Here is a 14,239-nt window from a genome sequence, read left to right as displayed (position 1 = left end):
TTCGTTTTAAGTTTTAGTGTTGACCCTTACTTTCAGACGATTTTTTTCATTTCATTTCTGACCGCTTTCAAGTCATGCCAGGAAATCCCCTTCCCTCCACCTCCCCGTAAATTTCCCCGTGAATATTTCCCCCGAAATGTTTTTTCCTCCCGAAAGATCCCCTCCCCACACAAAATTTCTGTTCATTTCTTAACTCTGAGGACATATTGAGGGGGTGTCGAAAATTGGTTGAAGGGCTGCTAGCCCCCTCCTATGTTCTTTTTTGTTACCGTTCCTCAAAAACATTCGATCCAAATTTGTAAATAGTCATCTTGTCCAAATAATCTAAAGGTTAAATAACTATGTCTATGGGGATGACATAATCCCCCGCAGCTTTTGAGAAGGGTGCCAAACAAAATAAAATATACTGTGTGCATGCTGGTTGTCAGAAGGGCCTATCAGTAATATCTAAGGAACGGATAAGAGTATTAAGTTGAAAATTCCTGGGGATGTTGAAGAGCTATTGGAGGACAACCAGCCCCTCTGCCCTTGTTTGATGCTCCCTTCTTTCATCACGTTTTGGAAAGGCTAAGAGTATTAAGATAGAACTTCAGAAAATGTTGAGGGGCATGTTAAAATAAATCAAAAGATATTATGTGCATCCGGTTTATCAATAACATGTATCTGCAGTATTTCAAGATCGGCTGAAGGTATTAAGTTTAAACTTTCAGGGCATGTTGAGGAGGATGTTAAAAAGTGGTCAGAGGTCAAACAGTTTCCCTCCCATTCCATTTTTAGCTGCCCTCCTTCCAAAGATCTGATCAAAATTTTTGATTAGTTATCTTTTTTAAAATAGTCGAAAAGTCAAATAACTATAACTTCTAGGATGGCATAACTCCCCACCTTCCCTTGGGCAAATTTTCTAAGTTATATAAGTTGCCCGTTGTTTATATTTAAGGTTGGTTATAGGGAAAAAAGGCCATGTTCGATCCTGAGTCATAGGCAGCGCTGTTGCGCAGCCAAAGTAAAGAGCGATGTGGGCACAACGCACTATTTTGTTTTTCAGACCAGGTCACTTTGTATAGAAGGAGTTGTCGTAGAAACTTCGAAAGGGGCTCATTCGATTGGAAATTGAAAGTTGTAGTACCCTTTTTTAAACAGTTTGTGATAACGAAATGTAAGTAAGGAGCGACCCGGCTCAATAGTACTCGTAACTCTAAAAAACGGAATTTTGATATCAGTAGATAATCAGAAGAATTGGATTTTTACGCTAATTTCAAATATATAAGTTTCATCAAGTTTAGTCTTACCCATCAAAAGTTACGAGTCTGAAAAAATTTGCCTTATTTTCGAAAAAAGGGGGAAACCCCCTAAAAGTGGCAAAATCTTAATGAAAATCACACCATCAGATTAAGTGTATCAGAAAACCCTACTGTAGAGGTATCAAGCTCCTATCCGCAAAAATGTGGAATTTTGTATTTTTCGCCAGAAGAAAGATCACGGATGCGTGTTTATTTGTTGTTTTTTTTTTTCCATAGGTGATCATATCGATCCAGTGGTCCTAGAATATCGTGAGAGGACTCATTCGAACGGAAATTAAAAGTTCTAGTAACCTTTTTATGTGATCAAAAAATTCCAGGGCAACTAGACCTTCTCCCACGCTCAGTTTTTTCCCGAGGTCACCTGATTAAAATTTTGAGATAGCCATTTTGTTCAGCTTAGTCGATAATTTAATAAATATGTCTTTGAGGATGACTTAATCCCCCCCAGTTCCCGGGGGAAGGGCTGCAAGTCTTGAACTTTGCCCATTGTTCACATATAGTATTGAATATTGAGAAGCATACAGACGTTTTCAGGAGTGATTTTTTATGGTAGGGGGTCGGGGGAGGGGATCACGTGGGAGGATATTTTCATGAGGGAAGGGGCGTTTCTATGAAGGGGGTGCCGGATTTACCAGTATTATTTAAAAGACGACCAGAAATTAAATAAATAAAAAAGTTTTTTTCAACTGAAAGTAAGGAGCAACATTAAAACTTAAAACGAACTTCCATCCCCATCATTTCCCCAAACACATCCAATCAAAATTTTGAGTTAGCTATTTTATTCAGCATAGTTGAAAGTTCCAGCAATTATGTTTATAGGGATGACACCCCCCCCCCCCGCCACAACTCTCAGGGCAAGGGTTTTAGGTAATGCCCCGGGTGCATATATGGTTTTTATGGAAGGGTGGTTGTACAAACTTAGGAGGGGTTAAATTGGATATCAGAAGTTCTAGTGCCCTTTTTAAGAGTCATGGTGATCGGAGGGCAACTCGTCCCCCCCCCCCTCATGTCTTCTTTTCCCCTAATGCATCCGATAGATATTTTGAGATAGCCATTATCCTAAATAATATTCCACAGATCACCTAACAAGGCCTATGGGGTTGGGACCCCCCCCCCCTCAGAGGTCCGGGGGCAAGCGTTCTAGGTTATGCCCGGGAGCATATAAGGTTTTTATGGAAGGAGTGGTCGTATAAACTTTAGTGGAGGCTCATTTGATTGGAAATGTAAAGTTCTAGTTCCCTTTCAGAGTCAAAAGTGATGGAAGGAAACTAGCAACCACCCCCCCCCCCCCCAAGACGCCCTGTTTTTCGACGAGTTATTTTGTTCAGCATTGTTGAAATGTCTGGTAATTATGTCTATGGGGATGGCAACCTCCCCACAGTCCTCAGGACAAGGGCTCTAAGATAGGCAATTCGTTAATTGTTTACAAATAGTATATGTCATTGAGAAAGGTATATATGTTTGACCTTTACTTTCTAAAAAGGCGAAGGGCATTCAGGTGAGCCTTTCAGAGAATGTTGAGGGGACTGCTGAACTACATCAAAATATGTTATGTATATTCCCCAAACTTGTCCTATCAAAATTTTGAGATAGTCGTTTTGTTCAGCATATTTGTCCAGTACCTATTAAGGTCCAGTACCTATCCCCCCCCCGCCCCCACAGAGTCCTCAGGGCAAGGGCCGTCATTTAGGCAATCTGTCAGTTATTTACATATAGTATATGTTACTGAGAAAGGTGGACATATTTGACCACAAATACACGTTATGTGCATGCGCGTTGTCAAAAGAGGATGACTCAGGAATGACTGAGTATATTAATTTGAACTTTCAGTAACTGATAATGGATAAGGTAAGATATTTATTTAAAAAAATTCTATCACCAGCACCGAAGGGCCGAATTCGCATTTCGGAGTCATAGCATACCCCCCCCCCCCCCTTTCCGAACAAAATCATAAAAAATACAACAACTAAAAACTGGCAAAATACTTCCAAAAACAACAATATCTGAATATTCATTAGTCAAAAATATTTAGCGGTAATTGACCAAAAGGCGATCAATTGACCGAAAAGGCAATATTTACACGCTAGTACTGCTACTGCAGCTACCACCACTACTATTACTACCTCACTACTACACTCACAATATTGAGGGGAAATTAGAACTAAATCAAGAGACGCTATGTGCATGCACATTGTCAACAGAGTGTATCTCGAATGGATTTGGGTATTAAGTTGGAGTTTTCAGAGAATGCTTAAAGGGGAAGATCAATTCACGAAAAGGCAATATGTGCACGCTACTACTAATACTACTACCACTACTACATTTACTGCTACTACAACTTCAACTGCTACTTCTGTGTAACAATTACTTGTAAGGCTTAGAGCATTAAGGTAAAAATTTCAAGACGTATATAATTATACAAGTTATCAAAAGGACATATCAGCAATCTCATAGCAACGGCTAAGTATATAAAGTTGAAACTTCCAGGACTTGATGAGAGGGATGTTCAACTGACCAAAAGGCAATACGTTAACACTACAGCTGTTACTAATTCTATTGCTATTACTATTAATACTACTACTAGTGATACTAAAACTACTACTGTGACTACTACTACAACTATGCAGAAGGTATGAAGGTGATACTTTTAGGGAATTTTGAGGGGGAAGGTGAACTGAATCACAACACGCCGTCTGTCAGCAGGTTGTCAAAAGGGCGTATCAGCAATATCTTAGGAACAGTTTGGTGTGTGAAATTGAAACTAACAGGGCTTGTTGTGCGGGATGTTGAACTGGCCAGAAGAAAATATTTGCATCCTAATGCTACTGCTTCTACTCATACTACTACTACTGCTACTATTTTTGCTACTTCTATTACTACTACTACTACTACTGCCACTAAAGCTAAGGCTACTAAAATTAATTCTACTGCTACTACTATTACTGCTGTTACTATTATTACTGCTACTAAAGCTAATGGTATTAAGGTGAACAATTTGGGAAATATTGAAACTGTATTGAACTAAATCGAAACACATCATGCCCAGACAGGCTGTCAAGAGGACGTATCAGAAATGTTTTAGGAATAGTTGATGGTATTAAGGTGAAACTTTCAGCATGTATTGAAGGGTATGTTAAAGAAACCAAAGGTGTTATGCGCATTTTACTATTGCTACTACAACTGTTGCTACTGCGCAAGCTAAGGGTATTAATGTGAAGCTTTCAAAGAATGTTTAGGCTGATGATGAACTATATCATAACGAATTATGAGCATGTAAATTTTCAAAAAGGTGACAAAGCAATATCTCAAGAACGGCTTACATTATTAAGCTAGAGCTTTAAGAGTAAGTTGCGGCGGGTTTTGAACTAGCCAGAAGGCAGTATGTGTATAATTTAATACTACCACAACAGTTAATGTGACTAATAACGCCAAAGGTGTTAAGGTGATACGTTAAGGAAATGTTTAGGGGAGTTTCAATTAGACGAAAAAACTATATGCATGCAGGTTTTCTGAAGGGCATATAAGCAATATCATAGGCAGCGCCGCTCTATAATAGCTAGTAATATCATTGACACTTTTAAAGGAGCTAATTCAACTTGAACTTAAAAGTTCTAGCGCCTTTTTTAAGTCAAAAGTGATTGGAGGACCCTCCTTCCAGCCCCATTCATTTACCAAACACATTCAATCAAAATTTGAGACAACCATTTTGTTCAGCATTGTTGAAGGGTCCAGTAACTATGTCTCTTGGGATATTGGGTATGTCAATCCCCACAGTTATGCAATTTGTCCGTTATGCTTTAAAACTAAATGTTGCTTTAAAACTTAATCAAAAGGCACTGTGTGTATGCTTGTTGCCAATAATACGCTCCAGCAATATCTCGAGAACGACTGGGGGTATTAAGTTGAAACTTTTAGGGCTACTATTATTACTACTTCTGCCTTTACAATTCAAATAAATCAAAAGGGTGAAAGTGTATCCAGGTTATCAAAGAGCATCAACAGAATTTTTGTGATTGGTATTAAGATTTATTTTTCAGGTCAACTTGAGGTGGTATAAAATTAAATTAAACAATGCTCTCTGTGTCAGGACTAAAAATTGTTGGAGAAGTTTCTCCGACATACAAATAGTAAGCCAAACTATGGATTCTTATAGAAAGAAACGAAAAATATAAAATATTATTTTTTTCATGAAATAGACTATGTCAATAAAAAACGAACAGTTATTAATTTAAAAAAACTTTTGCACAAAACACGTTTTTCAAACAAAAGTAAAGAGCTCCATTAGGCCAAAAATGAACAGAAATAAAGTCAAATGATCTTCCAAGCGTAAAACTACCACAAATCAGCATCGATAGATAAATGAAACCAAAAAACGAATAGAAATTACAGTAAATAACCGAATTAAAACAAATCGAGCAAAAATTAAAATGAGTAGGACTGAGAACCCCCATGCCTTCTCAAGACCAGAAAATAATTTTCGCTTTACTGACCAAAAAAAAAAAAAACAACAACAAAAAAACAAATGACCGTGGATTATCAGTTAAATATACATATACTGATATTTGTTCCTTAAAATTCTAATAATATTTTATTTATTAAAGTTAAAAAAGTAAAATATTTAAAATGTATTTTGTTTTCAGTAAAGTGCAAATTACTCTCTTGTTTAACTGATTACGACATGTGTTAAAAATTTGCTAACTAGGTAGCCTCTGAAAAATGCAGGCTACGAGTGACTTGTACAGGAGACAAAAATAGCTTGAAACGCCGAGGGTAAATTTTGTACTTCAATTTGAAGAGGTTATTCATTGCCTTTGGTCGTTTGAGCTGATTTTTAGTTTTAGTTCGTTTTGTCAGTTTGATCTGAATCGTAAGTTTTTTTTTCTACTTTTACTTTTGACTTCTTTTCGACTAGTCTAGGTAGAGTCTAGAAAGAGCAAGAGGTTAGGGTTTTGGTACAGAGAGAGGGTCTTGTATTAATATAGATTTAATTGCTGAGGCAAATTAAGAATTTAAGAAGGATAATTTGGGGCATGATACCGTGGGCCCAGCCCATGGCACATACATACCACGGAAAATACACTTGTCGTATCCCTACTGGTTACAGCTGTGGCAAGCCCACAGCACTAAGCATAACGAGGGCAGACTTGTAGAATCCTTGGCGCCGTCCCGACCGTGACACCATACTCTAGTACCATCAGTAGTGGTACTGGTGGCTCCCCGCCACATAAATTGTTGGTGCCAGATGACTTAAAGATGTTGTGAGGTCACTCCATGTTTACAATCGAACTTAGTCTATTGCTATGTTAGATGATACTTGTTAGATAATTAATTGATATGGTATGGATAATATAGTATCTTTATTGATTAATTTGCCAAATTATTTAGTTATTGACTATTTTGAATTGCAATTTTTTTTTCCGTAGAAAGCCTGCGAGCAACTTGGGATACCAGCCGAAGTTTTTGGTGATTTATCCCTTTTTATCTTGCGAAGAGAAGATAATGGAAGTTTTTCATTAGTAAAGCAACTGCAGGATTTTGAATCGCCTTACCTAGCGCTTCGTTCTGTTTTTGGAGCTGTACTTTTAGTCATTCGAAAATAGTGAGTGTTAATTTCTAATTTCTTTGCTTTTAACTAAGCAGTTCATTTATTCATTCTCATTCACTTCCATCCACTTATGTCACAATGTAAGGGAATCCCGGGATTTAAGCACATATACTTTGCTAGACTTGTGACTGTGGTTTCATTGAAATTTCGTCTCCAATTCTGAAAATCATGGGGAGATACGCCAACTGACGTTTCATGTCTCTTTGTTAAAAATTTTCGAATGTTCATTGTGAGGGAAACTGCTGAGTTTTTCGAATAGAAAAATAGTACAATATTTGATTGCTAGCCTTAATATTAAGCCTATTTTTAAAACTTACCAGTTTTTAATTATGGTAAGTCAAGACACTGGTAAGATTGTCTCTAGGCCTTTAAAACAGGCATAGAACGGTCATTGTAGTGTTTACGTTATAAGGATAAAATGTATAAAATTCGTTGTGTATGTAACGTATAACTTGCATAAGAAATGAGCCATTCAAAAATAATATAATTGCCCAAAAGCATAATCGTAACGTGGACTTAGAAATTCTCAAAATTTAAAAATATCTGTGCTAGTCTTGCTAGTTCTTCCCGTTGTCTAGCAGCCATGATTAGCTTGCATAAGAAATATACACTCCAAGATGAGACAGTTAAAAAAGAATTTAAGCGGTCCTAAATAAATAATTATAAATTTTTCAAAAATCAATTAAGATCGCAATGCGTGTGTCCTAAACCAAAGCACACTTAATAAATATTTTGCAAATCTTGTTTGATATCCCTCGAACTCAATATTGTGGATTTCTCAGCTTGCTGAATACATTTCCTGGAAAAAAATGCAATATATACGTCAAAAATCAAAGGATGTCAAATCCAGCATTTCAGAAATGGTTGACTTGTCACACCTTGTTGAAATATGGCTTCTATAAAATTTCCAATATGTATGCGTAGAGGGCCAAATGTGCCCCTAAGTCCGTTCCCTGTCAGATATCCTCGTCTGCCAATATTGTACATACTGACATGTTGCATCTCTTTAGTTTAGTAGTCTTATATGCAATATATTTTCATAAATATTTTTTTTTTGTAATCCAACCCTATCAAACGTATAAAAGATCCATCAGCGTAATACAAAAATCCATTTAAGCTATCTATTCCGTTTTCAGCAAAGTCTCATTCAACACCACCCTTTTAGGGGGTTTACATTTAACATCACAATTAATATTGGTAACAATTTCCAGATACAAACCATCTTTGACAATTATTTTAGATTTGTTTTAGGAAATGACCCTGATTTATGTCACTGTTTTCTTCCTTGCAGAGAAGAGTCTACGGAACAGCGTTGATTGAGTGAAGAACGATCTATCTCCTACGAAATATTTTCTTTTTCTTTGGGCCACTGCATAGAAGAGACTGTGGTAGAAAATTGGCACGGGGGTCGCTGGATCTTAAATTGAAAGTTTTAGTTGTTCTATTTATTATTATTTTCTTCTTTTTTTGTCATTGTTTTCGCAACTTGCCCTTGCGAGCTTAGATTTTGCGTTCTGCTGATCTGTATGGTGCTACTAAAAAGTACCCTTTTAAGGGCTGAAGGTGTTTGAAGGGGGACCAGTCCCCCTTCAGTATAATTTTTTAACGTGGACACCCCCAGAAACTCCGATGGCATCAGGTCAAGATTTTTTGGCTAATGATTTCAATTCGCATGATCGAAAGGACCAAAATATTTTCCAGGGGAATTTAACCCACGTAGTGCCAAGTGCAGAGGCCCCGGATTGTGTAAATAGCCCATCCTTCACAAATACATATTGATAGAAAAGTTGGGAATGTTGCACCCTGTCAAACCCGGAACCATGAAAAGAACTTGCATTTGCATAATTAGAGGTATCAAATGGGCTCATGAACCATCCCTAGCACCCTCCTCCTGTACTTTGGGTGCCGCAAAACTTGACTAGGTACCAAAACATGGCAAGCCCTGATTCGATGCCACAGGGACTTGAAGTTCTGAAAAGGTGTAACTGGAGAATTTTGGTGACGTGGTGAAAAATCGATCAACTTCCATCCTTGGCGCGAAAATTAGTTAAGTCTTGGTTCAAAACGAAAATTAGCCAAGCCTTGATTTGTTGCAAAAACGAGCTGAAACCAGACTTGGTGCAAAACGAACTAAATTTATGCTGTAGAATATCGGTCACCCAGTGTAAAAACTAGCGAAGTCCTGTGTGAAAACACGTTATGTCCTGATGCGGGTAAGAAACGCTGAAGTTTTGACCCAGGACGAGAACGACTTAGGTCCTTATTCAGTGTAAAATAAGGTAAATCCATATATGATGTAAGTACGAGCTTGACTGTCTTGACTGAAGTGTAAAAACAAGTCTTGACTGAGTGTAAAAATTATTTTTATCCTGGTAAAACGCCAAAATTGAATTCGTGAACCTTCTGGGTGAAAACACATCTCCATATAACTGGCTACTAGAAATCGCTTTGTTCCTCCTTGATAAAGTCGGCTAGTGTGTTCAATCATCGTCTAAACCTTTTTATCTTGATCACTAGATTGTTGGGACTTGGGGTACACTGAAGTCTTTTAAAAAGCTACTATGCAAGTTGTTGAAGTAAAACTCGGCAATTTATGCTTTTGAAGTGTTCAAAAAATGCTCCGCAGTGTAGAGTTTACTGGTCTTGATAAATATCTTTTACCTATCAAAATGTTGTTTTTATTTTTATTTTTTTCTCTTTGTCATAAAGAAAAAAGTATGGCTTTTTTTGATAGTTCATGATCTAACTCTCCTGATTTTACGATTCTCTATAACTTGGTTAGCGAATTAAAAAAAAGAGGAAGATTTGACAATCTCTACGCACAATTCGTGACTTCTTGTTTTCTTTATTTTGCATCGATGTCAGTGGTTATAACACAATCTTGAAATTTAATTTTCTTTAACGGATTATTGTTTATGTTGTGCTTTGCGACCACATTCTGAATAAGATTAAAATTCCGCTTCTTCTTCAAATAAATCTTGTAAATAAACAAATCTAAGTAAATAGCGATTACTAATGAATCTATTCTGTGAGCAAATTATGCATGTGTTGAAATGCTCTGACAGAGCTGCTATATCGGTGAAAAATGTTCAGAGAAATACAGAAAAACGCGGTTGGTCCAGTAATTCGATCTCGGTTGTGACGGGCTCTAACGCCGAGTGGTTGCGCCTGTGCATTGAGTCTGGAAAATCTAGGTTGGGCATAATAAACTCTGTACGAACTTAGTCGAAATGAAAATACTAAAGCTGAGAAAATCGCTGATAACGCTGGGTTAAAAAAAAAAACTCATGATTTTTTAGTTTTATTGGCTGAATTTATTATTATTTTTGTGCAAAATAAAATGCCTATCATGCAAGGTTTTCTTGAGACATTAAAATGAAAATGTTAGATTTTTGTGGTCGTTGTATGATACTCCCCCGAGTAGAGAGTAAGCGTTTGTGAAAGGTTGTCAAATAAGATTTTTTTGAATAATTTGCACCAAGTACATTTCTTTTGAGAGTTCAGCACTATCAGCTAGCATCCTTCCACTCCATTGTTGTGTTGATGAACTTCTGAATGTGTGCCGTTCTATTGCAAGTTTGTGACTTCACTTTAATGAGCAGGCAGTCGTTTACTGTTGACTAAGTCTACCCATTATCCCGGCTAAACAGGAAGAGATATTTTTCAAATGCCCTAACAGTATGTTCCCTGAAAGTCTACAACTATAAGTCGGTGATCAACCCGGTGTCAGAGCTGACTTTTCTCGGTCAACCCACCGGATCCTCCCTGAAGGATACAAAAAAGCTACTCATTAAGCACCATGGAAATAAACTATGTGTTTCCTATGCGTTTTGTTTATTCGCAAGCTAGTTTAAAGCGCAAGCTTGTAGCAAAGTTGTTCAATATTGTGGCACTGTCCCATATCCCCTACCTAGCCTAATTTTGGGTGGTATTTTTCGGATGTTGATAAGTCTTCATTGCGCAAATCGCATTGTAAGTTTGCTAAGTATCTCCTCCAACTCTCGATTTGGCTTAAGAATTTCTATGTTGCTTGACGTTTTCGGATCGTGAAGCCCCTCCTTGCGGGTGATTCACAGTTTTTAAACCAACCGTCTGGATATCCGTGGAAGACTTGATTTTAAGCCGATGCATTTGACATATATGCACTGTGTGATTTACGGTTGATTTAGTTTTTCTCTTTTTTTGTATATTACTTCGTTTTCCTGTATAGACCTATATGATAGATGATAAAAGTTCATTCATATATTTATTGAGCTTTATCTGTAAAAATATAAATAACAGTAATCCTTTTTATTTAAGTTATCCAAACATGATAATAGTAATGTTTAGTGGTAATATCTTTGTTCTATTGACAGTACCTGGGACCTCTCGGCAGATGCACGATTTTTATTAAATACCTCGGCCTTAGATTTGTTGTACGCTCAGACTGTTGCCGACTTCGAGAATGGTTGGCTTCACGCAACTGAAGACCAGGACATTAAGCTTCGTCTTTATCAAGGAAGAGGTGATCGGCTTAAGGTAGATGCACATGATTCACCTTTACTTTATTTGAAGTATCGAAAGGCCAAATTGACTGAGTAAATAGAATAATGAAAAGAAAAAATGATCAGATTTCGAGTTACTTGGTCTTTTTGGGTATGTAAAATGGGCTGAAGTACGTTCTAGTATGCATTCTGTCTAGGTTCCTAAAAAATGATTTAGCATTTGATTGTTGAAATTTTTCTTGTATTTTTTTAAATAGATACTTACTTTTAGGGGAATATTCTTGCGAACGTACAAAGTGAAGAGTCTATCAAAGTAACATGGAGTGGTTGTTTTTTGGACTATTCAATATCAAAGAACATTATTTGCAGAAAAAGTTAGACCTTGGCAATGGGCCGGTCGGCTTCATTCTTTCTGGGATATGTTCTTTATGTTGTGGGAACACTGAATTCTTGGTGTGCGGAGGGAAATTTGGGGGATGGGGCGCGAGGGAGAATATTTTGAAGGTTGGTATTTTTGTCTCCCATAGAGCTGAAGTTTTAATAGAAGATAATCTCTGTCTAGGAGATACTAATGCGTAAGAACATCTGAAAACGACTGTGCGGGGTGGGACCCAAAATAGTTTTGGCACTTTTTGTCTCCCATAGAGCTAAAATTTCATATGGAATGTAGCCTTTATGTTGGACATAACATTCATAAAAAATACATAATGTATTACGGTAATTACTTGGCTAAAAAAAAACAAAAAAAACTGTCTTCCTACTTTAGTAACTGAAATAAATGAGCACTTGAACAAGGTCTAGACCTTACTCATCCATCCAGTTCCCTAGGACAAAACATTATATTCAATCCGATTATCCGAAAATTAATTCTACAATCGTTGTTTATTTTATTTTGAATTTTTGATTTTCATTTGAGCTGAAACAAACAACATAGATTTCAAAAAACTGTGTGGGATTAGCCTTATTACAAAGCGTGGTTGAGGCTCTTTGTTGGGAAATGCGTGGAAAGATGAAGGAATATAAAAGATTGAGCTGATTCATAGCAGAGTCGACAAGGGGAAGTCGTTCTTGGTTTCCTCTTTTTTTTCCAGAACGAATAAGTAAAGCACCGAAGCAACAGCTTTTTTTATACTAAAATTTAAGTATTTACTTTAGCTAAAGAAAAAAACCAGAAAAACATAATATTTGCAGTAATAAAGAGATCGCATCAGCTCTGTGTCTGTCGAAGACAGTTCCTGAGGCTCACCTACCATAATTTAGGTTTGGAAAAGCCTCATATTTTCATTAGGAAGGTTCAGTTTGCTACAAAAAAAGTATTGGGGAGGACCGAAAATATTATTTCTTGCCTGATTACATAATCTCTTACACATTGGGAAACAATAAAAAAATGTAATAAAATAAATATTGGGTTGAAACCCGGAGATCTTCCATCTTAGTTTTGACTTACGATGGATGCGGTGATTTTATTTGGTATGGCTGTGACCGTAAAAGTGATTTTGTGACATTAGGGAATACAATCAGTATCATTATATATCAGTTTGAAGCTCACTTAAGTTCTTTTCCTCTTTTAGTTTTTGGAATTTGCTCGAAACCTGAAACATTATAATTACGTTCAGTTTATGCCCTGTAGCTGTGATTTTCCTGAACCTAATTCTATGGCCATAGTATCTGCTGGAAACAAAGAGTTGTGTTTTCAGATCTGTGATGCCACAGGTGACATAGTTCAGGAATGGTGCTTTAAGGTTACAAGGATTAGATGCTGGCGTATAACAACATTAGGAGTAAGCTATAACTTTTTTTTCTTTTTTTTTAATAAGAAACTTTCCCGTTTGAGTACTCTTTTTTGTTCGGTCTAATGCCATATTCTGTACACTCGATATATAAAACTAACTAGACTTTTTTTTTTCTCTCTCTCTCTCTTCTCTTTCTCTCTCTCTCTTATTTTCTAAAGTGAAACACAGAAAGAAATATCCAGGAAAACCTACATTGAATAAAACCCAACTAGGGAAAATCAAAAGTAAAGTCATGGACCGGAATATAAAGTCGGATTATCAGCTTGTGCTTCACGGACAGGAATTGGAAAAAGTCGATAGCTTCACTTATTTTGGCTTGCTAATAGACTCTCGTGGAAGCTGTGACCTTGATGAATAGGACAGAATCAACAAAGCCCAGTCCATATTCTCTAAGCCTCGCCGCCATTTGTGGAACCGACGGTATATCAGTTTGAAGAAAAAATTTGTGTCTATAAAGCGGCTGGTAGATTTGTTCTCTTCTATGCAGTTGAGATTTAGCCACTGAAGGCGCTTCATCTCCACGGTATGGAAGTCTTTGACCACCGCTGTTTACGACAAATCATGATGATTCGATACTCCAACATAATCTCAAATGCTGATGTGCGTCACCGCTACTGTAATATCCAACCCACAGCCAGGATTGTCAAAAAGAGAAGACTGCTTTGGCTTGGCCATGTTCTGGGAAGACCCAATGACCCTATCATCAAGCAAGTGCCTCTAGCTGCTCCTCTGTCAGATTGGCGTAGACGTCCTGGAGGTTAATTGAAGAATTGGTGAGCAACTGTCAAAAACGACCTTAATACCATTGCTGGTTTTCGGAAATTTGGCAGAAAGTGGGAGAGCTGCTGGCTCCAGTTTGCTGAAGAGCTGGCACAAGATCTTGACAAGTGGGAGTCAATCATACGGAGTCTTCTAGATGCCGGGTAAGGCGTTCAAGTCTGATCCCGATAAAAGTTCAAGTAAGTAAGTAAAATATATCCAGTTTTTAGCGCGAAAATTAACCACATGAGGTAGAATACCTGCCTGAAAACGAAAAAAGGATCGTATTAGGATTTG

At 37.2% G+C, this 14,239-nt stretch overlaps 1 protein-coding gene across 2 annotated transcripts in view; it reads left to right on the top strand.

Moving 5' to 3' along the window:
• Positions 1–14,239, top strand: part of Snx17 (sorting nexin 17) — a 50,724-nt gene that overhangs the window by 21,427 nt on the left and 15,058 nt on the right. For both annotated transcript variants that reach the window (XM_089089688.1, XM_089089687.1), the window contains exons 4-6: positions 6,725–6,900; positions 11,262–11,424; positions 12,962–13,171. In XM_089089688.1, coding sequence (XP_088945814.1) covers positions 6,725–6,900; positions 11,262–11,424; positions 12,962–13,171 — 549 coding nt within the window. The remainder of the gene's footprint in view (positions 1–6,724; positions 6,901–11,261; positions 11,425–12,961; positions 13,172–14,239) is intronic.

The sequence above is a fragment of the Artemia sp. Qi Xiang Cuo genome, chromosome 5 (genome assembly GCF_049724085.1).
Source record: "Artemia sp. Qi Xiang Cuo chromosome 5, ASM4972408v1, whole genome shotgun sequence".
Lineage (NCBI taxonomy): Eukaryota > Metazoa > Arthropoda > Branchiopoda > Anostraca > Artemiidae > Artemia > Artemia sp. Qi Xiang Cuo.
This window is presented reverse-complemented; position numbering and strand designations above follow the sequence as displayed.